At 44.6% G+C, this 26454-nt stretch overlaps 1 protein-coding gene and 1 pseudogene across 4 annotated transcripts in view; both read left to right on the forward strand.

The window, feature by feature from the left end:
- Nucleotides 1-22317, forward strand: part of Adcy10 (adenylate cyclase 10) — an 88121-nt gene extending 65804 nt beyond the window's left edge. For all 4 annotated transcript variants that reach the window (XM_085842556.1, XM_085842557.1, XM_021150515.3 and 1 more), the window contains 12 exons: nt 68-137; nt 586-817; nt 2471-2578; nt 3042-3217; nt 5582-5735; nt 7708-7912; nt 7990-8086; nt 10927-11042; nt 13290-13407; nt 16256-16451; nt 18161-18349; nt 21465-22317. In XM_085842556.1, the coding sequence (XP_085698682.1) occupies nt 68-137; nt 586-817; nt 2471-2578; nt 3042-3217; nt 5582-5735; nt 7708-7912; nt 7990-8086; nt 10927-11042; nt 13290-13407; nt 16256-16451; nt 18161-18349; nt 21465-21626 (1823 nt within the window). In that variant the 3' untranslated portion in view covers nt 21627-22317. The remainder of the gene's footprint in view (nt 1-67; nt 138-585; nt 818-2470; nt 2579-3041; nt 3218-5581; nt 5736-7707; nt 7913-7989; nt 8087-10926; nt 11043-13289; nt 13408-16255; nt 16452-18160; nt 18350-21464) is intronic.
- Nucleotides 15472-15776, forward strand: LOC110284831 (10 kDa heat shock protein, mitochondrial pseudogene; annotated as a pseudogene).
- Nucleotides 22318-26454: the final 4137 nt, after the last annotated feature.

The raw sequence follows: 26454 nt of genomic DNA on the forward strand, positions 1-26454 counted from the left end.
AACTGGGTAAAGAGAATAAGAGTCTATGGTGGATGGCAAATGTCTCATTTGCTCAATTATTTTCTAGTTGACGAAGAGGAAGTCATCTTTTCTAAGTCAGAGCTCCCTAGGAAATACAAGTTCCCCGAGAATCTCAGGTATGCACACAAGTGGTTGACGTTGTTGTTTTTGTTTTGTTTTGTTTTGTTTCTCCCTGGAACAGAGTTTCTCTGTGGAGCCTTGGCTGTCCTAGAACTTGCTCTGTAGACTAGGATGGCCTCAAACTCATAGAGAGCCACTGTCCTGGCCTCCCAAGTGCTGGGATTAAAGGCATTCGCCAACCCTGCTGGGCTTGCATATGTGAGTTTTTAGATAAAACAGAAACAGTTGTTATAAGATTGCACTTGTGTTCACTTCCACTGGGTCAGTCAACCCTTTGGGCCTCTGAGATACAGAGGAGAAATGGCAGGGGCCCCATGGTGCATCTCATCTGATCTGTGAGAGTGACCCTGGATTTTGTTAGTCTTCAAAGATGATTTCACATCAAAATTGTGCCTTGCCTGTGATTTCCTGATCTCCTGCTCATTCCTTCCTATATTTAAACAGCATCACAGAAATAAGGGAAAAAATCTTGCATTTCTTTGACAATGTCATCCTAAAGATGAAGTCGTCTCCGAATGACATCATCCCTCTGGAATCCTGCCAGTGTAAGGAACTGCTCCAGATTGTCATCCTGCCTCTGGCCCAACATTTCGTAGCCTTAGAAGAGAACAACAAAGCCTTGTACTACTTCCTAGAACTGGCATCTGCCTACCTCATCCTGGGAGACAACTATAATGTAAGCTGTTATTCCATGCCTCCTCCTCCTCCACCACCACCACCCCTAAGACTCAGGCACACAGCCAGACCCAGCTCCTGTGTGCTTTCACATTACTTCCTGTTGGTCTCTTCCAGCATCCCCTTCCTTAGACAACCCCATCGCTGAGAAGGGAAATGACGTCAGATTGAGACAAGAGAGTTAGAGCACTTTCAAGTACCATTACTGTCATGGTCTGGTCACTGCTTTATTGCTGTGAAGAGACACCATGACCTAGTAAGGAAAACATTCAGCCAGGATTTGCTCACAGGTTCAGAGGTTTTGTCCACTGATAAGAAGCACTGTGGGACAGAGGCAGACGTGGTACCCAAGAAGGAGTTGAGATTCTACATCCAGATCCACAGGCAGCAAGAAGAGAGAGCCACTAGGCTTGTCTTGAGCTTCTGAAACTCCAAAGCCCACCCCCAGTTACACACCTCCTCCAATAAGGCCATACCTACTCCAACAGGGCCACACCTCCTAACAGTGCCACTCCCTAATGACCAAGCATTCAAATTATAAGCCTCTGGGAGCTTTCTATTCAAGCCACCACAGCCATAATGCATTATGCCTGGCATGGTGATTGGTGCCTGTGATGCCAGCACTTAGGAGGTAGTCAGAATATCAGGATCTAGTCAAGGTCAGGTACAGCTACATGGCAAGTTTATGGCCACCTAGGATGCACAAGACCCTGTCTTGGAAAAAATATATATTAATTAATAATTGATTAGTTAAAGTTCTACAACCAAACCAGGCACGGTGGTACATTTGGAAAGCCGGGGCAGGATGATAACAAGCTTGAAGTCAGCCTAAGTTCAAGACCAGTCTAGACTACTAGGCAAACCTTTCATTAATTAATGATATGTTGCCACTTTTGAGGTTGTCTACCTGGATGAGAGAGCGCAAAATGGACTTATATGCAAATGCTCTGGATTCACTCTTAGTATATATCCTTCATTTCCATCACTGTCCTGCTGAGGTTTACCCTTGCTGTCCAACAGTACTTTAGAGCACAGACTAGCTCTAGGCTTCCCGGCTGACATGAATTTGATTTCAGTCCCGTAGCCCTCAGAGGCTCCCATGCTTTCCTCTCCATGCAGTTTGGCTAAACCTTCACACAGACAGGCTTGAGACCGCCAGAACACCAGTTAATACTTCTCTAGAAAACCTGTAAAGTTTCCATGCATCATACCCCCCCCCCAGAACTGAAATAATGACATGCATATAATGAAACTGAAAGAAGTGATTGCTGCCGGGCGTGGTGGCGCACACCTTTAATCCCAGCACTCGGGAGGCAGAGGCAGGCGGATTTCTGAGTTCGAGGCCAGCCTGGTCTACAAAGTGAGCTCCAGGACAGCCAGAGCTATAAAGAGAAACCCTGTCTCGAAAAAACCAAAAAAAAAAAAAAAAAAAAAAGAAGTGATTGCTACATCTAGCAAACAGAAGTACACATGAAGTTGAGATACCCTCCCAGCCTCTGTTTAGTTTGGAGATGCATTCTAGTCAATGAGACCTTGTTAGGGGTGACATGGTACCTGGGTAGTTCCTCCTCCCTTGCTTCAGGAGTATCTGGGACAAGAGACCCTCTGTGTTATAACTCACTATCTCTCTGTTTTCTTTGCTGGTTGGTTGCAGGCATACATGTATTTGGGCGAGGGAGAAAGGCTGCTGAAATCTCTGACGAATGAAGATTCTTGGAGTCAGACCTTTGAATATGCTACCTTTTATAGTCTCAAGGCTGAGGTAAGAACCCATTGAAGGCATAAAGTTGTCATTTTGTGCTGGAATCCACAGAAGGAGTAGAAGCCATCATTATATATTCTAACTGCTCCTCCTCTGCTGTCACCGATGCCTGTCCAAGCTTCTCAAACCCAAGCTACCGGACTTAACACTTAACACCATAACTTGTCAGCAGCAAGATCCTGCCCACCGACCTGGGTTGACATCTTTATGAGATGTCTTCATGACCGTGAGCAGGGATGGTCAGTATTCCCTTATACGATGCTCAATGCCAAACCCTACTCTTCAGCCTTCCTTAGGCAGGCATCCGATAGGCATTTATTTTGAAGATTATGTCATAGCACAGGAGAACTTTATTCTTGGGACACAGATCAGCTTTTTAGATAAGTTATTCTCCCAGAATTTACTGTTGGAGCCCACCAAGTCAAGGACGGTTGCTTTTCCTCTCCCGCCTCGTCTCCCTTAGGTCTGTTTTAACATGGGGCAGATGGTTCTCGCCAAGAAGATGCTGAGGAAGGCACTGAAGCTGCTCAACAGAATGTTTCCCTGCAATCTGCTCACCCTGACTTTCCAATTGCACGTGGAGAAAAACAGACTCTCCCACTTCATGAACCAGCATACCCAGGAGGGCTCGGTGCCAGGGTAAGGGAAGGAGCTAGGGAAAGCTGAGTATCTCGTTCCTGTTGCCAGACAACAGAGGCTTCCACACAGCGCAAGTCTGTCTTCACAGCCTGGTGCTCCACTAGTTCAAAAACTCCCGTTTGATCTGATCATTTGTCAGAAGGGGTTGAGGCAGATGTAGTAAGGGCTTCAACAAGTAATTTCCGTTCAAGAAGTTCAGATGACAAAACATGGGGGTCCTTTGCAGAGGGAGCACCAATTCTCTTTCTTACTCTTACAGTGATTCTCCCGTGGATCCAGAGTCAGATATCAGAGCTGGGGCCATGTTCCTTAGAGCCTCAGCTGCAAAGCCCCTCCCATGCATTGCTAAGATACTAAATATTATTCTCAACCTCAAACACTAGCAGGCCTTGAGGACATCTGCTAAAGGATACATTTCTCTATTCACCTATGAGTTTGACAGGGGTTAAATTAGGGATGGATAGTCATTAGTTTAAGATGTAGCTAAGATTGGGTCTATAAATGAACCATAAAAAAAAAAAAAACAAACAATGATTGAGGGGCTGGAAAGATGTTGTTATGGTGTCGAAAACCAGGAGCTAACACCGAGATATCGTAGGGTAAAAATCTTATTTACAGCCAGGCCAAGCTCACAGTCTCTCTTGGTGGGAGAGTGAATCAGCCTAGACCAGAAGCAAGAGGACCCTTGTAAAACAAGTAATTTCAAAAGTGGAATTTCATAGTTATTTTTATGATCATGAGAAAGAGACATGTTGTAGAGGTTGATGGTCAGACAGCATACCAGGAAACACTGTATGGTCAGTCAATTCTAGGAACAATGGGAACAATTTACAATGTGTAGTTCACAAGATTATTGAGAAAGAACAAATAAACAAACAAATAAACAAACAGTAACTAACAAGTTGACCCTCCAGCTAAAGATACGATGAAAGTCATTATTTAACTAAAAAGGGGAACAGGGTCAGCTATCCCTGAACAATGTCTCAGCAGTTAAGGATGCTTACTGAACAATCTTGGAGATCAGAGTTTGGGTCTCAGCACACACATAGTAAGCCATATACGGGGGAGCACAGCAATAAGCATGAGCCAGGGTGACAGGACCAGCTCAGAGCTCACATTTTGAACCGTAAGGAGGAAACAGAAAGAGCAAACACAATATGGCACCAAAGCCAGCTCCCAGCTACACATCTTCTTTCTCCAGTAAGGCCACACCTCCTGAGCCTCCCCCAACAGTGCCACCAACAGGGGTCCGAGGATTTAGATGGCAGAGCCAATGAGGGACATTCTAAATCATGCATCCCCCAAATGCTTATAACTCCAGTTCTGAGGGATCTGATATGCTCTTATGCATATGTATAAGGTGTGAGCAACATTTCTGCTTATAAAAACACACAAAATTAATAAGTAAATAAAGGGCTGGCGAGATGGCTCAGCAGGTAAGAGCACTGACTGAAGAGTTCTGAAGGTCTGAAGGTTCAAATCCCAGCAACCACAGGGTGGCTCGCAACTACCCGGAATTAGATCTGATGCCCTCTTCTGGTGCGTCTGAAATCAACTACAGTGTACTTATGTATAATAATAAGTAAATCTTTTTTAAAAAATAAGTAAACAAAATGAATATTTCAAAAGAAAATGGTAACGGAGCTGGTAGCTCCGTTTATAATGTTTATAATGTCAGCACTTGGGAGACAGAGGCAGAAAGACAGCACATGAGTATTTGGAAGTAACCTGCTTTGTTTTTATGAAGCACATTTTCTTACTTGTAAAATGGAGACTATGATAATTATTTTGTGATGACATAGGTTTTTTGGTGGTTTTTTTTTACTTAATTTTATGCATACAAATTTTTTTTCCCTACATGTATGCCTGTGAACCATGTGCGTGTCTGGTGCCCACTACAGTGTCAGATCCCCTGCAACTATATTTAAGTTGGTTGTGAGCCATCATATGGGTGCTGGGAATTGAACTTGGGTGCTGGGAGTTGAACTTGGGTCCTCTGCAACAAGTGCTCTTAACAGCTGAGCCATCTGTCCATCCCCATAGCAGAGTTAAGATAAAACACTTGCCCTTGTCAGGCATCATTGATTAAGTGAAGCCAGGTAAAGGTGCAAGGGGACCGTTCATCACACTTGAGTCTATAGGAAAGGAGGGGGTGATTTAACTTCATTTTACACAGAAGGGGAAGTTCAGACAGGTTAAGCAACTGTTCAATATAACATACTTAAATGTTTCATAAGAATGGGCATGATTGTCAGTCGTGGGTCAGGCCTCTAGTTCAGGTAAGGGCTCTGGGAAGAACACCAGGAGGTCCCAGGGATCCTGGTCACGTGAACCTTCTGTGTCCACCTGCCTTCCCCGCGACAGGAAGAAACTGGCACAACTTTACCTGCAAGCTTCCTGCTTCTCCTTGCTGTGGAGGATCTACAGTTTGAACTTCTTTTTCCACTACAAGTATTATGGTCATCTGGCCGCGATGATGGAAATGAACACTTCCCTGGAAACTCAAAATGACTTCCAGGTAGGACATAGGACAGTTGTGGGGCTCTCCTTTAAATTGCTGGATCTCATTCAGAAAAACAGCAGCAGCGCCGGGTGTGGTGGCACACGCCTTTAATCCCAGCACTCGGGAGGCAGAGGCAGGTGGATTTCTGAGTTCGAGGCCAGCCTGGTCTACAAAGTGAGTTCCAGGACAGCCAGGGCTACATAGAGAAACCCTGTCTAAAACACAAAAAACAAAATAAAACAAAAAAAGAAAGAAAGAAAGGAAAAACAACAGCAACCATCCTAGCTAAAGCCCGCGGGACTTGGAAATCTAATGGTTGTAACAGAAGCCTCTCTGACTGGATGATTTTGCAAGTAGCTAACAAATGTTTTGGCCCCAGATAACCCAACTGTCAGAAATCATTAAAGATTCAAACAGCTTTTGCTTTTGTGAGTTGCAGTTGATATTATAAGACTCAAGGTAAGAAAAAACTTAAAAGTTCTTAAAAACAACACTAATAAGCACATACTAACATAATTAACATTTTCATTAAAAATCTTACAAGTCCCCAAACAACAGCAAAACACAATGAGAAGTGAGGCATTATAATAAGTTTTTGTAAATAGCTTCATTTTTTTCTTTATAGACTCACTGTGTTTGCATGTCTTATTTTGTTTGAGGAAGATTCATATTTGTTTGTTTGTTGGAGACAGGCCTCACTCTGTAGCCAAGGCTGGCTCCCATCTTGCAGTAATCCTCCTAGGTTGCTCTTGAGTGCTTGAATTAATTACGTGCGCCACCAGGTCTTCCCTGATAACTAGATGCTTATTTCATCTTCACTGAGCTGTAGTACCACAATTGATGCTTCTGCAAAACTCAGTCGTATACTAGGAGAATGGGAGCTAAAGAAGCTAAAAGGCTAGTAGGTCTGCTTCCAAAGATGGAATCAAGCCAGGGAAGTTTGAAGGTAACGTAAGGACCCAATGAGAACCCAGAGAGTGGCTTCCAGACCCCAGCTATCCTCAGTGTAACCACCAGCAAGCCACACAACCTCTGAGCTGTCCGTTTGCCCCATAAGATGAAACAGTTGGATTCAGTTTCTTTTGGTCCATGTAAAAGAAGTCAGACGCTACTGCAGGACCATTGCAGCTGCAGAGTTTTCATTTGACCACCACGATATATAGCCATCCGTTGTGGTAGCATTTTGCATGTTCACACCAGGAAAAGGAATTTGCTAAGAAGAAAGTTAGGATTTAATAAGTTCCCAGGGACTGACTTTGGACAGAATTTGTAGAACCTCCCCTATACAGTCACCCCAACACAAAATTCTTGGACTTTTAGAGTCTATTAACAGTCTATTCTCTTGTTTGTATTTTTCAAAATGGTTTATACATATTATGCATGCATTGTGTGTGTGTGTGTGTGTGTGTGTGTGTGTAGAATGATTCTTCAGAAGTAATTCTTTTCTCCTTGTTCTTCTCTAAGCATTTATATCATGGGGCAACTTTCTCATTTTAAAGATTTGCTTAAGGAGTGAGCAACATCTCTTAAGTCTCCAATTATGTTTTAAATTAGTCCTTCCTTTATCAAACAAACTAGCCAAACCAGCTTTCCTTTTTTTCTACATTACAAAAGCAGTACATAAGAAAGGATAATTCTCTTTCAAATATTCCTTTCTTCCTTAACATAAGAACCTGCCAGGTAGACCTGATTGCACCTACCCCATCTTGTACTATGCAGCCATTCCTCCATGTGTAAGCTATTGTTTATACTTTTTCCACAAATTAAAATGTTTGGATTTCATTTAAAGACTATGCACAAGAGCGGCCACGGAGCTTATCCTAGAAGACCCAGTAAGTAGGTGACAGCCACCTAGTTTGATTTCTGTACCCAAGTCCATGGCATTGCTCCATGTTTAACAAACAAAGGGTCCTGGCAGGCTCTGAGCCTTTCATGCTGCGGTTCTTCTTCAGTCTCCCTCCGCCTCTCTCTGTTGCTGCCTTCACAGATCATCAAGGCTTACCTGGACTTTTCCCTGTACCACCATCTCGCTGGCTACCAGGGCGTGTGGTTCAAATATGAAATCCTGGTCATGGAGCAGCTCCTGAACCTCCCCCTGAAAGGCGAGGCCATTGAGATCATGGCGTATACAGCCGACACACTGGGCCATATCAAGTTCTTAATGGGTCATCTGGACTTGGCGATTGAGTTAGGTAAGGGCTGGCATGGCAAGAGAATGCATAAAGTCACATGTAGTACCCCAAACACAGCCTGATTGCTTTCTCCCCAGGCTCTCGAGCCCACAGGATGTGGTCACTTCTTCGGAATCCCAACAAATACCAGATGGTTCTCTGCAGACTGAGTAAACCTCTTTTCTTGAAAAGCAGGTATTTGCCCTAAAGCATTTTCCAAAGTTGGGGTTCTACTTTCCTTCCTGTTGCTGTGACTTTCCTGCCTGTTGCTGTGACTTTCCTGCCTGTTGCTGTGACTTTCCTGCCTGTTGCTGTGACTTTCCTTCCTGTTGCTGTGACTTTCCTTCTTCCTGTTGCTGTGACTTTCCTTCTTCCTGTTGCTGTGACTTTCCTGCCTGTTGCTGTGACTTTCCTGCCTGTTGCTGTGACTTTCCTGCCTGTTGCTATGACTTTCCTTCTTCCTGTTGCTGTGACTTTCCTGCCTGTTGCTGTGACTTTCCTTCCTGTTGCTGTGACTTTCCTTCTTCCTGTTGCTGTGACTTTCCTTCCTGTTGCTGTGACTTTCCTTCTTCCTGTTGCTGTGACTTTCCTTCTTCCTGTTGCTGTGACTTTCCTGCCTGTTGCTGTGACTTTCCTGCCTGTTGCTGTGACTTTCCTGCCTGTTGCTGTGACTTTCCTTCTTCCTGTTGCTGTGACTTTCCTGCCTGTTGCTGTGACTTTCCTGCCTGTTGCTGTGACTTTCCTGCCTGTTGCTGTGACTTTCCTTCTTCCTGTTGCTGTGACTTTCCTGCCTGTTGCTGTGACTTTCCTTCCTGTTGCTGTGACTTTCCTTCTTCCTGTTGCTGTGACTTTCCTTCCTGTTGCTGTGACTTTCCTTCTTCCTGTTGCTGTGACTTTCCTTCTTCCTGTTGCTGTGACTTTCCTTCCTGTTGCTGTGACTTTCCTTCTTCCTGTTGCTGTGACTTTCCTTCCTGTTGCTGTGACTTTCCTTCTTCCTGTTGCTGTGACTTTCCTTCTTCCTGTTGCTGTGACTTTCCTGCCTGTTGCTGTGACTTTCCTTCTTCCTGTTGCTGTGACTTTCCTTCTTCCTGTTGCTGTGACTTTCCTGCCTGTTGCTGTGACTTTCCTTCTTCCTGTTGCTGTGACTTTCCTTCTTCCTGTTGCTGTGACTTTCCTTCTTCCTGTTGCTGTGACTTTCCTTCTTCCTGTTGCTGTGACTTTCCTGCCTGTTGCTGTGACTTTCCTGCCTGTTGCTGTGACTTTCCTTCCTGTTGCTGTGACTTTCCTTCTTCCTGTTGCTGTGACTTTCCTTCTTCCTGTTGCTGTGACTTTCCTTCTTCCTGTTGCTGTGACTTTCCTTCCTGTTGCTGTGACTTTCCTTCTTCCTGTTGCTGTGACTTTCCTTCTTCCTGTTGCTGTGACTTTCCTTCTTCCTGTTGCTGTGACTTTCCTTCTTCCTGTTGCTGTGACTTTCCTTCTTCCTGTTGCTGTGACTTTCCTTCTTCCTGTTGCTGTGACTTTCCTTCTTCCTGTTGCTGTGACTTTCCTTCTTCCTGTTGCTGTGACTTTCCTTCTTCCTGTTGCTGTGACTTTCCTTCTGCCTGTTGCTGTGACTTTCCTTCTTCCTGTTGCTGTGACTTTCCTGCCTGTTGCTGTGACTTTCCTCCCTGTTGCTGTGACTTTCCTGCCTGTTGCTGTGACTTTCCTTCCTGTTGCTGTGACTTTCCTTCTTCCTGTTGCTGTGACTTTCCTTCTTCCTGTTGCTGTGACTTTCCTTCTTCCTGTTGCTGTGACTTTCCTTCTTCCTGTTGCTGTGACTTTCCTTCCTGTTGCTGTGACTTTCCTTCTTCCTGTTGCTGTGACTTTCCTTCTTCCTGTTGCTGTGACTTTCCTTCTTCCTGTTGCTGTGACTTTCCTCCCTGTTGCTGTGACTTTCCTCCCTGTTGCTGTGACTTTCCTTCCTGTTGCTGTGACTTTCCTTCCTGTTGCTGTGACTTTCCTTCCTGTTGCTGTGACTTTCCTTCCTGTTGCTGTGACTTTCCTTCTTCCTGTTGCTGTGACTTTCCTGCCTGTTGCTGTGACTTTCCTGCCTGTTGCTGTGACTTTCCTGCCTGTTGCTGTGACTTTCCTGCTTGTTGCTGTGACTTTCCTGCCTGTTGCTGTGACTTTCCTCCCTGTTGTGCTCTGCCCAAAAGTGAGGAGGGGCCGGATGGTGGTGTTTACACTTCCAGGTCATAGTCCATCTTCAAGGAAATTTGGAACAAGGAACTCGAGCAGGGACCAGAACAGAAACCATGGCCTCTTGCTGGCTTGCTCTCTGTTTCCCTTTCCAATCCGTGATTAATCCAGCTCTTAGAACTGGAGATGGTGCCTCTTCCACAAGGCTGGGGCTCCCAGCATTAATTAATGGTCAAGTCAATTCCCCACAGACTTACCCACGGGTCACTTTGGTCTAGGCAGTTCCTCAACCAGAACGCTTTCCTCTCCATTGAGGCTACTGGGTTGGCAACTACAGCTAATTATGACAGGAAGCTGTTTGTGGGATTCTGGCTTCTTTTTCCTCTGGCCATGGCACAGGAAAGGAAGATACCATAACGGATAACTGACATTTTATCTATCAACATCACTTTTCCCCTGTTAATTCTCTTACTGGAGTTCTTTTGTATTCATCTCTAATCTGGTTGCTCTGGCCAAGAGGACAACTAATTATGCTTATTGCGGGAATAGGACCTCCATTTCTGGCAGATAAAGGGGAAAGAAAAGGCATTGTGCATGCACAAACAAACAGCAATGAAGACTTGGCCACATCGGCCAGACTCTAGTCCTCCTAAAATGGAGGAGCCCTATATGAACAGTTTGGGGTGAGGACCCAGTTGGAGGCTTAGGTTCTAGTTCTGGGCAAGGGAAGATTTGAAGCCTATTCTAAGAGTTGTGTTTGGCTCTGAACTACTGTTCATGTCCAGGACTAACTAGACAAGGACTGAAGTCCATTCCTCCTTCTCACTCCTTTTAACATCTTCACTTCTGTTGCACAGATATAAACATTTGGTCCAGGTGCTGGGATGGTTGTGGGACCTTTCTGTAACAGAAGAGGACATCTTCAGCAAGGCATTTTTCTATTTCGTCTGCTTGGACATCATGCTTTATTCTGGTACGCGTGGAATTTATTCTGGCTTGGGGAATGAAAAGAAATCAGGGTGGATCTCCACACTGGAGCGATGAGGCATCTCTCAGGGCTTGGGCTTTGGACTTTGACTTTGAACTAGTTAGTGTTAAGGGATGGAGAGAGCCTAGTGATGTGATTCAAGGAGCTGGTTAGCAATTACCAAAATTGTAAGGAAGCAATGAATGCTGGGTATGTCGGTACACACCTTTAATCCCAGCACTTGGGAGGTAGAGGCAGGCAAACCTCTATGAGTTCAAGACCATCCTGATCTATATAGTAAGTTCAAAGACAGCCAGGGCTACATAGTGAGACCTTGTTTCAGGGCTGGGAGAGGAGGGAGCAATGACAAAGAATAATGAAATCTGGAGGAACCTTGTAGGTCTGAGCTGTCAGATCAATTTCTGATGGTTGATAGTCACTGCATTGTTTTACAATGTGCCCTTTACTGGGACTATTTAACTTTTTCAGGCTATCCTTAGAAGCTTCATGTTGATAACCATATCCAACATATGACCTCCAGGCTTCATAGCCATGACTCCGTTCTGTTCTTGTTTGGTCTTTGTTGCTGTGACTAAGCATGATGACCAACAGCAACCTGGAGAGGAAAGGATGTCATTCACCTTGCAGGCTGCAGTCAGGACAGGAGCTCAAGTCAGGAGCCTGAACACTAACTGAAACAGAGACCATGGAGGAGTGCTGCTTACTGCCTCGCTCTCGTGGCTTTCTCGGCCACAATCCAGGACCACCTACCCCCGGGGGGGGGGGTGGTGGCACTGTGTCTAGTGGGCTAGGCCCACTCACATCACTTCCTATAGAAGCAGATTCTCAATTGAGGTTCCCTCTTCCTAGATGACACTAGCTTATATCAAGTTGTCCGAAAACTAACAGGCACACGGGTCTGATACAAAACAGTAAATTTACCTAAAACTTTATGAGTCCTTCCTCTGTAGCTTGGTTGTATGAAAATTAGCAATGACAATGTGTGTTGCTGTGTTAAAGCTTTCACATGCCTACAAGGGCTGGCCCATTAAGAATGAGAGTTAATCGCTATTGGTGATGCCAACAGAAAAACACAGCTCTCTCTCACCTCACAGAGGATAAGGAAGTGTCTATTCCGGAGCCAAATGTGAATGACAGTGGTCCAGGAACACAATCCCATGCCACCAGCACAGAACCAACTCCTTGAATTCTTCCATAATAATATTACAAAGAAAGTCACAAATCAAGGTGCTTTTCAAATATCTAGGTGAGAATATCAGAGAGAACTTACAGCAAAAGGGACAGATCTTAGCTACAGGCTTCAGATGCTGCCTGCTGCCACACTCAGCTTTTAGGTCAGGTTGGTAGAAGCTAGGGGTCTGCTAAGTTAAAAACATCCTAAACAGTTTTTAAGGTGTCAGTCACAGAGCGTTGAGCCTAACACAGAAGTGAACAAGGAATGGCTGACTATTTAGGGAGCTAAAGATCAATTACATTCAAACTCTGGACCTGCAACATTCGAGCTTCCCCGCATCACTGAAGTTCTAATCAGCCAATCAGCCTCTGCAGACAATGGCTTATTTTTTTTATTATTATTTATTACTGTATGTAAGTACACTGTAGCTGCCTTCAGACACCAGAAGAGGGCGTCAGATCTCATTAAGGGTGGTTGTGAGTCACCATGTGGTTTCTGGAATTTGAACTCAGGACCTTTGGAAGAGCAGTCAGTGCTCTTATCCACTGAGCCATCTCTCCAGCCCACAATGGCTTATTTTTAAGAATTCTCACTTGCAGTGACACAGAAAACAAGCTCTTTCCTAACAGCCTCTAAGTATTGCCTTATTAAATCAGAGGGACCAACCAGGGGTTCTTTCTCCACTCATGATTAACAAAGGAGAGACATACATTGTTACCCATACAGGAGCTATGGGTGAAAAACTGGGGATTCCTGGACTACCAGGTCTTGTAGTTGAGTTGAGAAAGGTTGGATTAAATCTGATGGCATTTGGTCTCTTCTATGAAATTGGGCCATGTATCCATAAGAAGTCAAGGTATAGCTAAGATCCTGGAAACACAGACCAATGCAGCAATGTGATTGTTGCAACCCACGGGACCCTTTGAGTATTTAAAGCACTAAAGCAACCAGATATTACTATACAGTGGGAAACTCTGTTGGGAGCTAAAGGCCTGAAAGACCCCACCCCAACCCCACACCACATTGCTGCAACATCGCTCTGTTTCCCTCCTTTCTAGGCTTCATTTACAGAACATTTGAAGAATGCTTGGAATTCATACATCACAACGAAGACAACAGAATCCTCAAGTTCCAGAGCGGACTCCTCCTGGGACTTTACTCCTGCATCGCTGTCTGGTAACAATGCGCTACAAATCATTTAGAGTCTAAAGTGAGAGAGTTAGATCCCGAAGAAGAGTTCAGTGATGGTCTTTAAAAGAAAGAACATATATTCATAGCATGCATCCGACACAGCTTAAAGGTGCCAGAGAATATTTACAGAGAAGGCCTCCTGAGGTATCCTAGAAGCCCGTCAGCCATGGACAGAAAAGTAGGTCTGTCTCAGTGTCACAATAATACCAAGCTTATAGCATAGGTGACCTGATGGAATCTGTGGAATCAGCGAACCTAAGAGAGAAGCTATGAGGCGTGGGGGAAGAGTTGCAACTGTCCTGAACATGTGGAGTCTGCTTCCTTGTTTTTATTCCTTAAACAGTAAGTGTAACAGCGGTTTGCACAGGTGACAGTGCAGATGGTGACATTATCAACAACACACGTAATGCAGGAAGATGCATGAAGTATTGTCTGCAAATGCTATACCATTTTATATAAGAGCTGTAAGTGCCTGTGAATTTGAGTATCTCTTGGCTGGGGGCATCCTGGCAGTGAGGGGCTATTGAGGGACAGCTGTACTTATCTCTGTGGAGTGTTGTAGTTTGGGCACTGAAGAAACAGTACCCCTTGCCCACATACACCTGCCCAATTCTAACCACTAAGCCATCTCTCCAACGGGACCTGCCCAATTCTAAACAGATGGAAAAATATTATTTTGAGAGGATGACCTTGGAGGGTCTGAGCTACATGATATCTGCAGGGACTAACTAAGCTCTAACATTAGACCCACCCAGCCTGCAGTGGGAAGTTCTAGAAGCCACAGGTTTCCCCATCCAGGCAGGCCTCTTTCTGTCTCATGGCAGAGCAGCTCAACGCCATGTTACCAATCAGCTTCACTGGTTCTTACAAAGAAGGAGGCACAGGTCCTGATCTGTGCTTGTCTTGGTCCCTCCCAAATCACCAGCCAACTAAGGCACTCCTTATTGGAGAACCAAGAGGAGCAGGGAGACAGCCCTGACCCTTTGCTCCACGGGAGTCTCTCACACAGACCACTCGGGCCAGAGGAAGAAACACAGCTTAGTAAGCCTGTAGCTGGGACCCTACCTTCAAGGAATGAGATGTAAACCGGGCAGTGGTGGCACACATCTTTAATCCCAGCACTTGGGAGGCAGAGGCAGGGTGATTTCTGAGTTCGAGGCCAGCCTGGTTTACAGAGTGAGTTCCAGGACAGCCAGGGATATACAGAGTTGCAACTGTCCTGAACAAGTTCCCTGTCTTGGGAAAAAAAAAAAGGAATGAGATGTACAGATGTACGTGAGATGTACAGATGTACACGTAGCACAGCCATCTTCAAGGTAAATCAGAAAGCAACCAGATTCCCTGTTATCTCCTAGCCTGAGACCCCTGTTTTGTTTGCCACCTCACATTATACACGGCCAGGTCATCTAATACTAATTTGATTCTGTAAAAGCTGTGTGATGAGATTGAAGACTACAAAGTTAAGCAACTCCCAATTGATGTGAAATGCCTTTTGATTTGAAAAAAAAAATTCCTCAAGTCTGGGGCATAGTGGTTCATACCTATGAGTCCAGCACTTGGGTCGAGCAGGTAGGAGGGTCGGGAGATAAGGAGTTTAACGTCAGCCCAGGCTACCTGAGACTCTGCCTTAAACACAGAATAAAATTACGTGGGAGAACTTAACATCCAAAAAAGACTACCTTGACCAGTTAAGGCTCCATATCAAATTGGTATGACCACATAAACTAATTTTCAAAGGCTCTGAAGTCTAACAGTTGTGCTAATTCCTCATTGCTCTCTGTCCTAGTTGGGATGTCCGTGTAACAGTTCTCTCCCAGAGCAATACATCTCATACTTAGTGGCCATAAGAATCACCTGGAAGACTTGTTAGCTCAAATTCCTGGCCTCACTCCCAGAGCCTGACTGACCAGATAATCTGGGTCAGACCTGGAAATCTGCATTTAAGATGAGAACCCAGCTTTTCTCCTGTCCCGAGCTGGCTCGCTGAAGGCCTCTCTCTGCAGTGGTGGCCACCCGAGTGCAGAGGTCAGACCTGCAGAGGTGCAAGTCATGGCTGGGCAAGCTTTTAGAAAGTGTCTTTTGCTCCTTGACAGAGTGTTGCTTGAAAGGAGGGCCGCCGAAACTGTGGGGTGCCTAAAGGTGGGGTTATGTTTCCAGAAAGTCTCCAGGAAAAGCATTGCAAGCCACAGTGTTGGGATCAGGCACAAAAGGAGAGTGTGGGTGGACCAAGTGGTCAGTGTGAAAGTTGGGGGGAAGTTCTTCTCCCAGAACACAGAGGCACCAAAGTAGTTTTAGATGACAAGGGTTATTTCTTATTTAGCAATGGTAACATTCTTGGAAAGTCTGTGGACTGAAATCACAGTTAAAACAATGTCACATGAAGCTGGCCATACCATTGACGTTCTGAACTCTCTCATCATGTAAATAATTTCAATACTTTCCAATTATAATAGGCCGAGGGTGCCTACAATTAAAAAGGACCCAGGTGACACTGGCTTGTTTGCAGGCCTTGCTGAGAACTGCTGGCCCACCTCTTTTTGCAACTGGGACAGTTTCTATAAGCCTGAAATGTGTGACCTGCCTCACTTCCTACAGTCCAAGGAGCATCATGGATAACCCCACATGCCATGTGTGCTCCTGCAGGCTCTCTGTCCCTCCCGAGTCATAGGATTCCATCCTTTCCCGGATCCATGTCACCTAATATCCCTATGTTTCAGACAGAAGGCAGGTAGAGGCCCGAGGTACTGAAAGTTGGCATACACAGAGATCTGTCAGGAAGCCAGCCCATCCTGAGAGCCATACTGATTTTAACTTGTCTTCCCTGGCGCTGCAGGTATGCCAGACTTCAAGAGTGGGACAACTTTAACAAATTTTCCGACAGAGCTAAGAATCTCGTGACACGAAGAACCCCGACAGTTCTTTACTACGAAGGGATCTCAAGGTACATGGAAGGGCAAGTCCTCCACCTGCAGAAGCAAATAGAAGAACAGGCCGAGAACGCTCAGGACAGTGGGGTGGAGATACTCAAGGTGAGGCCTGCTCCCTGGCTTACAGCACAATCCCTCCTCCAGTGGATTCCTATCCACCCTCCTGGCTAATTATCTTCCCATTACAGGATTTGTACTTATGTATGCTAAAAGCTTTATTTTTAAGACAACCCTCCTAAAAAGTTAGAAAAAAGAGCTGGAGCGATGGCTTAGCAGGTAACGGTGCTTGCTGCCAAGTCTGAGGAGCAGTGTTTGTTTGATCCACGAGACCTACATAGCGGAAGTAGAAATCCAACCCCTAAGAGTCATTCTTTGACCTGCACACATATGTTGTAGTGCATGTGACCACACACACACACACACAAATATAATAAAACTTTTAATTAAAAAGAAAAATACCACAAACTGTTTGTAACTGTACTATTTAGAGATTGTACATTTTTACATACTGGGAGATACCACTGCTCAAGTTTCCTGCATGTGTCCATGAGTCTCCATTTGCTGAGATTTGCTGTCAAATAGAAATTTCAGCGATTTCTCATGGTTACATTGTTTTATACAGCACTGTTTTTTAAAGAGACTTTTACATGTGATTCCTTCCCTGTCTATAGAGGTTATGATCCTCCAACTTCAAGATTTTCACATTTATTAATTGTGTGCGTTTGTATGTGTATGACTATGTGTGTGTGTGTGTGTGTGTGTGTGTGTGTGTGTGTGTGAGAGAGAGAGAGAGAGAGAGAGAGAGAGAGAGCTTGTTCATGCTACAAGGTGCCCAGGAGATCATAAGACACTAGTGGAGGTCTTTCTTCCCTTCCCAGGGCTTGGTGATGAGGGCCTTTCACCTTCTGAGCCATCTCACAGGCCCTATTTAAGTTAAGGACATATTTACAGCAAAATTCTCCATCTGAGATCTTTGGTATCCACTTTCTCGAAATGATTTTACTTCAGGATCCATTTTAGGACAGACTTCTCAGTGGTGATCCCCCCCCTAGTCATGTGACTGAGTTCAGATCACATTGACTTCTAAACTGTCACACCTAAGGATACTACAGACCTGGAGGGTACGCCAACGTCTAAGTCAAAACTTGTTGGTGAGTCTTCAGTATTTTATGAACTGTCTTGTAGTTCCTTCCCACAAACTGAGGAAATATTCCCATGAGCCAAGCAAAACCACAGATACAGTATGGGGTATCTCCAGTGGTGTGTGTTACTGGGGAAGCTATGAGGATAGGCCATAATAGGCTAGGATTATAAGCCTGTGACACCTTGCAGGGCTATTTTATATATATTTGACTCAGGACTCTATGTAATCCTGGTTGTCCTGGAACTTGCTCTGTAGACCACACTGACCTGGAACTCACAGAGACTCTCTTGACTCTGTCTCTCAAATGCTAGGATTAAAGGCCTGTGCCACCACACCTGGCTCTTACCAAGCTTTTTAAAAATAAGATTGATTGATTGATTGATTTAATTTATGTATGTGAGTACACTGATCTCTTCAGACATACCAGAAAATGGCATCAGACCCTATTACAGATGATTGTAAGCCAACATGTGGTTGCTGGGAATTGAACTCGGGACACCTGGAAGAGCAGTCAGTGCTCTTAACCACTGAACCACCTCCCCAGCCGCTTGCCATGCTTTTTTAAATGTTGGTTCTGGGAACTGAACTCATGTTGACAAAGCACTTGGGCCATCAGAGCCATCTCTATCTCCAGCCTCAAGTTTGATTTGTTGTTTATTTTCCCTAGGCCTTGGAGACCCTTGTGGCTCAAAATACCACTGGCCCTGTCTTCTACCCGCGGCTCTACCATCTGATGGCCTACGTCTGCATACTAATGGGAGACGGGCACAGCTGTGACTTCTTCCTGAACACAGCCTTGGAGCTTTCTGAGACACACGGGAATTTGCTGGAGAAATGTTGGCTAAGCATGAGCAAGGTGAGTACCCTCAGCCAGCAGGCTACAGTGGGGGTGGGGAGAGGGGAGGGAGTGTTTGGGTGCTCGTCCTCCCTACTTGTCAGCGGAGGTTTTAGGAGGCATCTGAGGTCATTGTCTTAGTTCACTTGTGCTGCCATCACAAAATACCTCAGTCTGTGTCACTGCTGAGGAGTTTACAGGTCATAGTTTTGCAGGCTGGCAAGTGTAAGTCTGGTGCTAGAGGTCAATATCTAATGACAATGAGTTCCTCACTGACAGGACCTCTGCCTGTGGCCCCATCAGTGGCAGAAGGGGAAGGAGCCAGAGATGAAGCCCCACTCTGCCACCTGTTGCCTGAGGAATTCCCTTCAGAGACCTCCACTCAAATGAAGCTAGAATTCTTATATGTCCGCTGAAAAGACTTTGAGACTCAGCCGGGCAGTGGAGGCAGGTGTCTCTAATCCCAGCATTCCAGAGGCAGAGGCTTGCGGGACTCTGAGTTCATAGGCCAGCCTGGTCTACAGAGTTAGTTTCTGGACAGCCAGGGCTACACAGCAAAACCCTGTCTCAAAAGAGAGAGACAGACAGAGAAAGAGACAGATAGAGAAAGAAAGAGAGAGACGTAAACATAGATTTAAGCACAGGTGTTATTAGCGCTTAGGGAAATGATAACGTACACAACTTCCTGTGAGCTTTTCATACTGTATGGTTCTGGTGGCTTCTGAAATTGCATTGTCAAAGGTGGTTCCTGGAGATGTATTGGATTGTGTATGACACCGTCTGTCACCAGGCTTACTCGAGGAAATTAAGAACTTTTCTCTTTCTGTCTTTCCTTTTTTTTTTAAGATTTATCTATTATTATACTGTATATTTATATATTATTAGTACACTATAGCTATCTTCAGACCCGACCCGCCAGAAGAGGGCATCAGATCTCATTATGGGTGGTTGTGAGCCACCACGTGGTTGCGGGGATGTGAACTCAGGACCTTTGTTCTTAAGAGCAGTCAGTGCTCTTACCTGTGAGCCATCTCTCCATCTCTTTCTTTCTCTTTCTTTCTTTTTCTTTCTTTCTTTCTTTCTTTCTTTCTTTCTTTCTTTCTTTCTTTCTTTCTTTCTTTCTTTCCTTCCTTCCTTCCTTCCTTCCTTCCTTCCTTCCTTCCTTCTCTCTCTCTCCTCTCTCTCTGTCTTTCTCTCTCTGTGTCTGTCTTTCTCTCTGTCTTTTTCTCTTTCCCTCTTTCTGTCTTTCCTTCCTTCTAACTGCAAATGAAGTTTATTTGCAGTTAGAAAGTCTTTTCCCGAGGTTTCTAGAAAACTGCAGCTTCACAGTTAGGGAAGAAGCAAAGCCAGAGACAAAGTTACTGCAGGATCTGTTGCTATCTGTAGCAGGGATTGTTGCTATCTTAGTATTCATATTTAAGGTACCTCTAGGGGGAAGGAAGCGAGTCTTTATGTAGGAACCTTCGCAGCTCCTTTTGTTAACTGAGTGGCCATTCTGAACTTCAGACTCGAGAGCAGTGGATCTCAGCCTTCCTAATACTGTGATTCCATAATTCAGCTCCTCATGTTACAGTGACCCCAACCATAAAAATTATTTTTGTCGCTACTTTCTAACTGTAATTTTGCTTCTGTTATGAATCATAATGAATCTGTGTTTTCTGATGGCCTTAGGTGACCCTTATAAAACGGTCACTCAACCCCTAAAAGAGGTCTCTACCCCACTGGTTGAGAACTGCTGCTCTGGAGTTAGAGCCTCCTTTCTGGTGTCCTCTTAATTTTCCCTGTATTTCTAATCTCTCTCCTTTTTGCCTGTCCAAAGAATGGAGGGGGAGTTGTTCTGTCGGGCCCTTGTGTATTAGGACATAAGTCCCAAAGCCCTCAGAACCTAATCCCCCAAAGCCCTGACTTCCAATACATTAGGGGTTGGCCTCCAAGATGTGGACAGTAGGGGAATGTATGCACACGCCAACCACAGTAATCATTACCGAACGTACCAAAACGGGGTCTGTATCCATAACTCGGGTTTATGAGTGTCTTTTTAGCTTTCAGGTTTTTTTTTTCCAGAGAACCCCCTCCTTCGAGCCCCCTTAGCACAGTTTCCCCATCTCCCTGGTCCCCTCCACTCTCCATCTGCATTCCATTTGTTCCCACCCTGTGTCTCTTTCACACCTGAGTGCTTCAAAGGTGAACTGCAGGCTCAGCAGCCGGCAGAGCACTGTGAAACAAGAGACTGGATGGGCAGCTATGTATGCTTATTTGAAGATGTGTCCGAGTCCTAATTTAGAAGACAAAAATCATTTCTGTTATTTGTTGCCTGTTATCCCAACACTTGGGAGGTGGAGCCAGGGGGGGTCAGGAGTTCAAGGTCAGCCTCAGTCACACAGAGAATTCAAGGTCAGCTTTGGTTGCATGGAACCAATTCATGAAAGGAAGAAGGAAAGGAAGGAAGGAAGGAAGGAAGGAAGGAAGGAAGGAAGGGAGAAAGAAGGAAAGAAAGAGGAAGGAAGAAAGAAAGGGGAAAGAAGGAAGGAAGGAAGGAAGGAAGGAAAGGAAGGAAGGAAGGAAGGAAGGAAGGAAGGAAGGAAGGAAGGAAGGAAGGAAGGAAGGAAGGAAGGAAGGAAAGGAAGGAAGAAAGAGAGAAAGAAGGAAAGAAAGAGGAAGGAAGAAAGAGGAAAGAAGGAAAGAAGGAAGGAAGGAAAGAAAGAAAGAAAAGAAAGGAAGAAAGAAGTAAAGGAAAGAAAGAAAAGAAAGGAAGAAAGAAAGGAAAGAAAGAAAGAGGGAGAAAGAGAGGGAGAAAGGAAGAAAGAGGAAGGAAGGAAGGAAAGAAGGAAGGGAAGAAAAAGGAAGAGACAAAGAAAGAATGAAGAAAAATTCATCTTTGTCTGTGGATCCCCTGCTTTTAAAAGCTCAAAGAAGCCAAAGCCATGTGTGGCAGTACAAGCCTATAATTCTAACTCTCCAGACACAGAGGCAGGAGAATCAGCCTAACTTCAAGGTTAGCCGAGCCAGGGCGGCATAGTGAGACCCTAGCCCAAAACAAAACAAGCTCAAGGCCGCGTTACGGTTCCTGGAATGGAGTAGGTCTTCCACAGGCTGGGCTTACTGACCACGCCTTTCTTCTCTTTCCTTCTCTCAGGAATGGTGGTACTCAGCCTCCGAGTTAACAGGAGATCAATGGCTTCAGACAGTCTTGAGTCTTCCATCATGGGATAAAATTGTATCAGGCAACGTAACCCTTCAGGATGTTCAAAAGAACAAGTACCTGATGAGAGTTAACATTCTGGACAATCCTTTCTAATAATTACGAGTGAGAACAAAGATTGCAGTGAGAACCACTGTCTTCCCGTGATCTGTTATTGCCCTCTCTGCCCCGCCAGCATGCCCAGGTTCCCACAGACCCTTCTGGACCAAACCTAGGAACAGATGCCTGGATTTCTTCCCAGTAAGTCAGTCAGGGCCAATGCCTGGCTTGCTTTTAGCTGTGCACAGCTGCCTTTACCTTCCCTGGCTGTTTGCTTGACCTGTGGGGCTCGGCCCATGCAAAATCCAGTCATGTCGATATCAGGGCCTGCACAAGGGATTGAGCAGTGGCTTGCAGCCCCAGCAGAAGCAGAGTTCATTAAGCAATGGTTCACTTCCTCAGGGGGAGCCCTGGGCTGGAGCAGGAAAATCTTCAATAGCTCAGAGGGCAGCTGTGCAGGAAGGACTGGGGCTTCTTTATGTCTCCTGGTGTGGGCTTTTCCAATATCTTGGTTACATGCAGTTCTACATACAACTTCATATGCTGTGCCTTTCATTAGCATGTTAACTCTACCCAGGGGTGTGTGTGTGTGTGTGTGTGTGTGTGTGTGTGTGTGTGAGCAGCATAGTGGGCACAGGTCATGTTCAGATGTTCTGGCTTTGGCAGTAGCGGCAGGAAGGCTGGGTTTAGTAATCACTAAACACCTCACTTGGAAGGTGTTCCAGCCCCTCAGTCAGCCCCATTCTCCTGCCTCAGTATGGGAAATACTAATATCAAGGTAATGTGATGTCTTGTATTGCAACTGACTGTTTTCTAGTTAATGTGTTGGTCTGAAAGTTCTTATTTAAATATTTTAAAATTTACCTCTCTCTCTCTCTCTCTCTCTCTCTCTCTCTCTCTCACACACACACACACACACACACTCGCACACATATAGTATGTGCACACACATTTGCACACCAGGGAGGTCAGAGGAAATGTTCGTGGAGTTGGTTCTGTCCCCTCAACTTTTCAATGGTTTCCTGGGGTCAACCTCAGTGTGCACAATGGCTTGGAGCTGCACAGGATTGCAAATGTCAAAACTCTGTCAAGGTCTGAAGAAGCAAGATTAGAAAGGATACAGTTGTCTGTGCCAGCTTCCAGAGCCATGGTGGCACCCCGCAGGCACCTCACATCTGTAGAAATCATAATTATCTAATATTAATAGTAAAAGATGTGGCTATCTTTCTACATGCTCTAAGTTCGTAAGCATGTGAGAAACGTTTAATATATAATAGTATTTATCTTTATTTCCCAGACATAAAGGCAAGGCTGTGTTTCTTTTCTCTTGATAATATAACTAGGAGGTGAGACAGGATCCTGTGACTCACAAGGTTGGCCACAGAACCTGACAACCATGCATGCTGGGAGGGAGCCAGGCTAGGACTGGAAACCGAGGGACTCATCAGACACAAGACCACTCACTCTTTTGCTGTAGTTTCCATATCTCGATACACAGGAGGATCAAATAAGTTAGAGAAGGTGCCTCAAAAGGGATAAGAGCTAGCTTACTTTGGAGCCAAATACAGGTGAGCATGGTCTGGAACCACAGACGGTGGTGGGTTCCAATTGGTACTGGGTTCATGAAATCTAGGAACAGAACAGAGAGAGCTGCAAACAATGAACTTTTCAAACAGTAAAAGTGCAAACCAGGGAAATCTCTGCAATGAGCCTCAGATGCTATCTGACAATATTTTTTTTGTTTTGTTTTTTAGAGATGGGATTTCTCTGTGTAGCCTCGGCTGTCCTGGAACTCACTCTGTAGGTTGGCCTCATCCTCAGAGATCGGCCTTCCTCTGCCTCCAGAGCACTGGGATCAATGGTGTGCACCACCCCTGCCCAGCCTGACTGTATTCTTAACCATTTTGTTGGTGGAAGTTAGTAGACTGTTGCTATGAACATATTAAAGATTTTACCTGCCAGTCACAAGGATGTTAGGTCACATGCAAAGCAGAGGGGAGAGGAACCGGTCTTAAGGGACCTAAAGATAGCAGAAGATGAACTATAATTAGGCCGTGGACCTGCAACTCCCTCCTGCAAGCACTGAAGGTCTGGTCAGCCCATCAGCTTTCTAGGGGGCGCCCAGATATACGGTTCTTTCTAGGAACTTGGATTTACACTCACCCTTGTTGACTAAGTCTCTGGCTCTGTTTGTGCAGGGACCAAATACTAAGTTTCCAGCCTTGCTAGCGAGGCTCAGTTCTAGGATCTGAAACAAACAGGGCTGATTCGCTGATGGCACATCAGTCAGTCTTTAGGAGAGACAAACTTCAGTAAAGCCTGAAACAGGATTCAGGTCAAGCCGTAAAGAAGAGATGCCTGGATCATATCACTCAAACCTTCTAGCCGTTACCATCCGATGCTTTTTATCCTCAGTACTTGACATAATGTGACATCATCACATCACATAATTGTAATACACCAAAAATTAAAATAACCAACAACAGACTGGCTTAATTAAGTAAAGATAGCAGAAGAGGAAACAGGCATTTTAAACAACCAAAATTTACATAAAATAGATTAATTATGCATTTCCCCTGCTTTTACAGATATTAGTACTTTATGAACTGTTTTATTTAAAGTTGAAGTACTAGGGGCTGGAGAGACAGCTCAGTGGTTGAGAGCACTTGGCTGCTTTTCCAAAGGACCTGAGTTTGATTGCCAGAGCCCACAAGGCAGCTCACGACTGTCTGGGACTCCAATTCCAAGGGATTTAACGTCCAGTTCTGGTCTCTGAGGGCACCAGGTATGCCCGTGACGCACAAACATACATGGAGGCAAAACAGCCATACATATCAAAAAATAAATAAACTTTTAAAATTAAAAAACAAAAGCAAACAAACAAAAACAGGAGGCCAGGTGTGGTGGCACATGCCTTTGATTCCAGGTCTCAGGAGGCAGAGGCAGGCGGATCTCTGAGAACAAGGCCAACCTGATCTGCATAGTGAATTCCAGGACAGCTAAGGCTATGTAGAAAGAGACCCTGTCTCGAAAAACCCCAAATTAATAAATAAGTAAATAAAAAAAAAAAACTAAGCCGGGCGTGGTGGCGCACGCCTTTAATCCCAGCACTCGGGAGGCAAAGGCAGGCAGATTTCTGAGTTCGAGGCCAGCCTGGTCCACAAAGTAAGTGCCAGGACAGCCAGGGCTACACAGAGAAACCCTGTCTCGAAAAACAAAAATAAATAAATAAATAAATAAATTTTAAAAAATAATAAAAATAGAAAACTAGAGTCTTTAAACAAATCTAAGATCTTTGAGTTTAGAAGAATAAATGGAAAGTCACATTACAGAAGAAATTAGGTAGCAATATAGAATTCTTTTACATTTTCTGACAAGATTGGTTTTTTTTCATGTTAAAAAATATTAAAAATAACGATAGAAACAAAATATCAGACCTGCTAGAAATTCTGATTTTATGGGTTTTGTCTGCATAAGCCCATCTTATTTCTTCTTGTGGTTGCTGTTGTGTTGCCGTTTTAAGACAGAGTCTCACTGTGCAGCCCTGGCTGTCCTGGAACCCACTACACAGACCAAACTGGCCTCAAACTCAGAGATCTGCCTGCCTCTGCCTCCTGAGTGTTAGAATTAAAGGTATGTGCCACTACCTCTCACTCTCTTCTTGTTTTAAATGACTAGAAATAAAAATGTCACTCTAGTTACTGTAATGTTGCCCATTTCTTTTTCAATAGTAAAAATACAGATCTTGTCTAACTTTAAAATTTGTATTTTATTATGTTTAATTAAGTGGTGGTGGGCAGACATGAATTCAGACATCTGAGGGGCCTTGTATTGGCTGCTCTTCCAGAGGTTGTGAGTTCAATTCCCAGCAACCACATGGTGGCTTACAACCATCTATCGTGATATCTGGTGCCCTCTTCTGGCCGTCAGGCATATTTGCAGGCAAACTGCTTTATATATAATAAAAATAAGTAAATGAATCTTTAAAAAGAAAAAAGAGTTTGCTTTTAAAATATAGATAATCTCAAAATGCACGCTGTTTTGGAAGATTGAATGAGCTTTTGTCAACTTAAAAGCTACATTTTAAAATGTGTATTATACTGAATAATGAGAAAATGCTTTTGTGAAGACATTGAAAACACGAAAGTTAGATTCAAATAAGGTGGAGCTCTGGAAAAGACATGGATCAACAGCTTTGAAACCAAGCCTTTCTGATGATGTCACAGGAAGCAAACTCGCCATCAGTACAGTATCTTATATTTCATACTCTTCACAGATGCCGGGGTTTTAAGCTTTCTGTGTAAGTATGTACTGTATGTTGAACATAGCCCCCCTTTAAACCTCCCTTTCCCTTCCACTCCCATAAACCCCTCTGCCCTTCTAGACCATTTTTCCCCCTACTGTCAAATTTATATACTTGATTTTATGCAAATACAAAGAACTTAAGGATCATTCTTCACTGAGGTCATGTGGCAGGCAAAATCATCCTGCTCACCCACCAACCAGGAAACCAGCCCCCCCCCTTTCGTTCTTTCTTTCTTTTGTCTTTGTCTTTAAATAGTTTATAATCACCTAAAGATTCAACTTCTTTTCCACTTGAACTTAGAATATATTTACATTTAAAAACAAAAAGTGTTTGGCCAGCATGTATATAAACGCACTGCATGCGTGCCTCGTGCCTGATTCCTGAAGGCCAGATGAGGACACCAGATCCCCTGGAAGGGCATTACAGGTGGTTGTGTGCCACCCTGTGGGTACTTCCAGTCACATCCAGATCCTCTACAGGGCAGTGCTTGTAACCTAGAGCTGGCTCTGCGGCCCCCACGCTTCTTGGCCCTGCTCCCTCTATACCCTGAGCTCACCTTTCCCGTTCTCTTGAACCTTC

The sequence above is a fragment of the Mus caroli genome, unplaced genomic scaffold, assembly GCF_978045245.1.
Source record: "Mus caroli unplaced genomic scaffold, Mus_caroli_1 scaffold_1, whole genome shotgun sequence".
Taxonomy (NCBI): domain Eukaryota; kingdom Metazoa; phylum Chordata; class Mammalia; order Rodentia; family Muridae; genus Mus; species Mus caroli.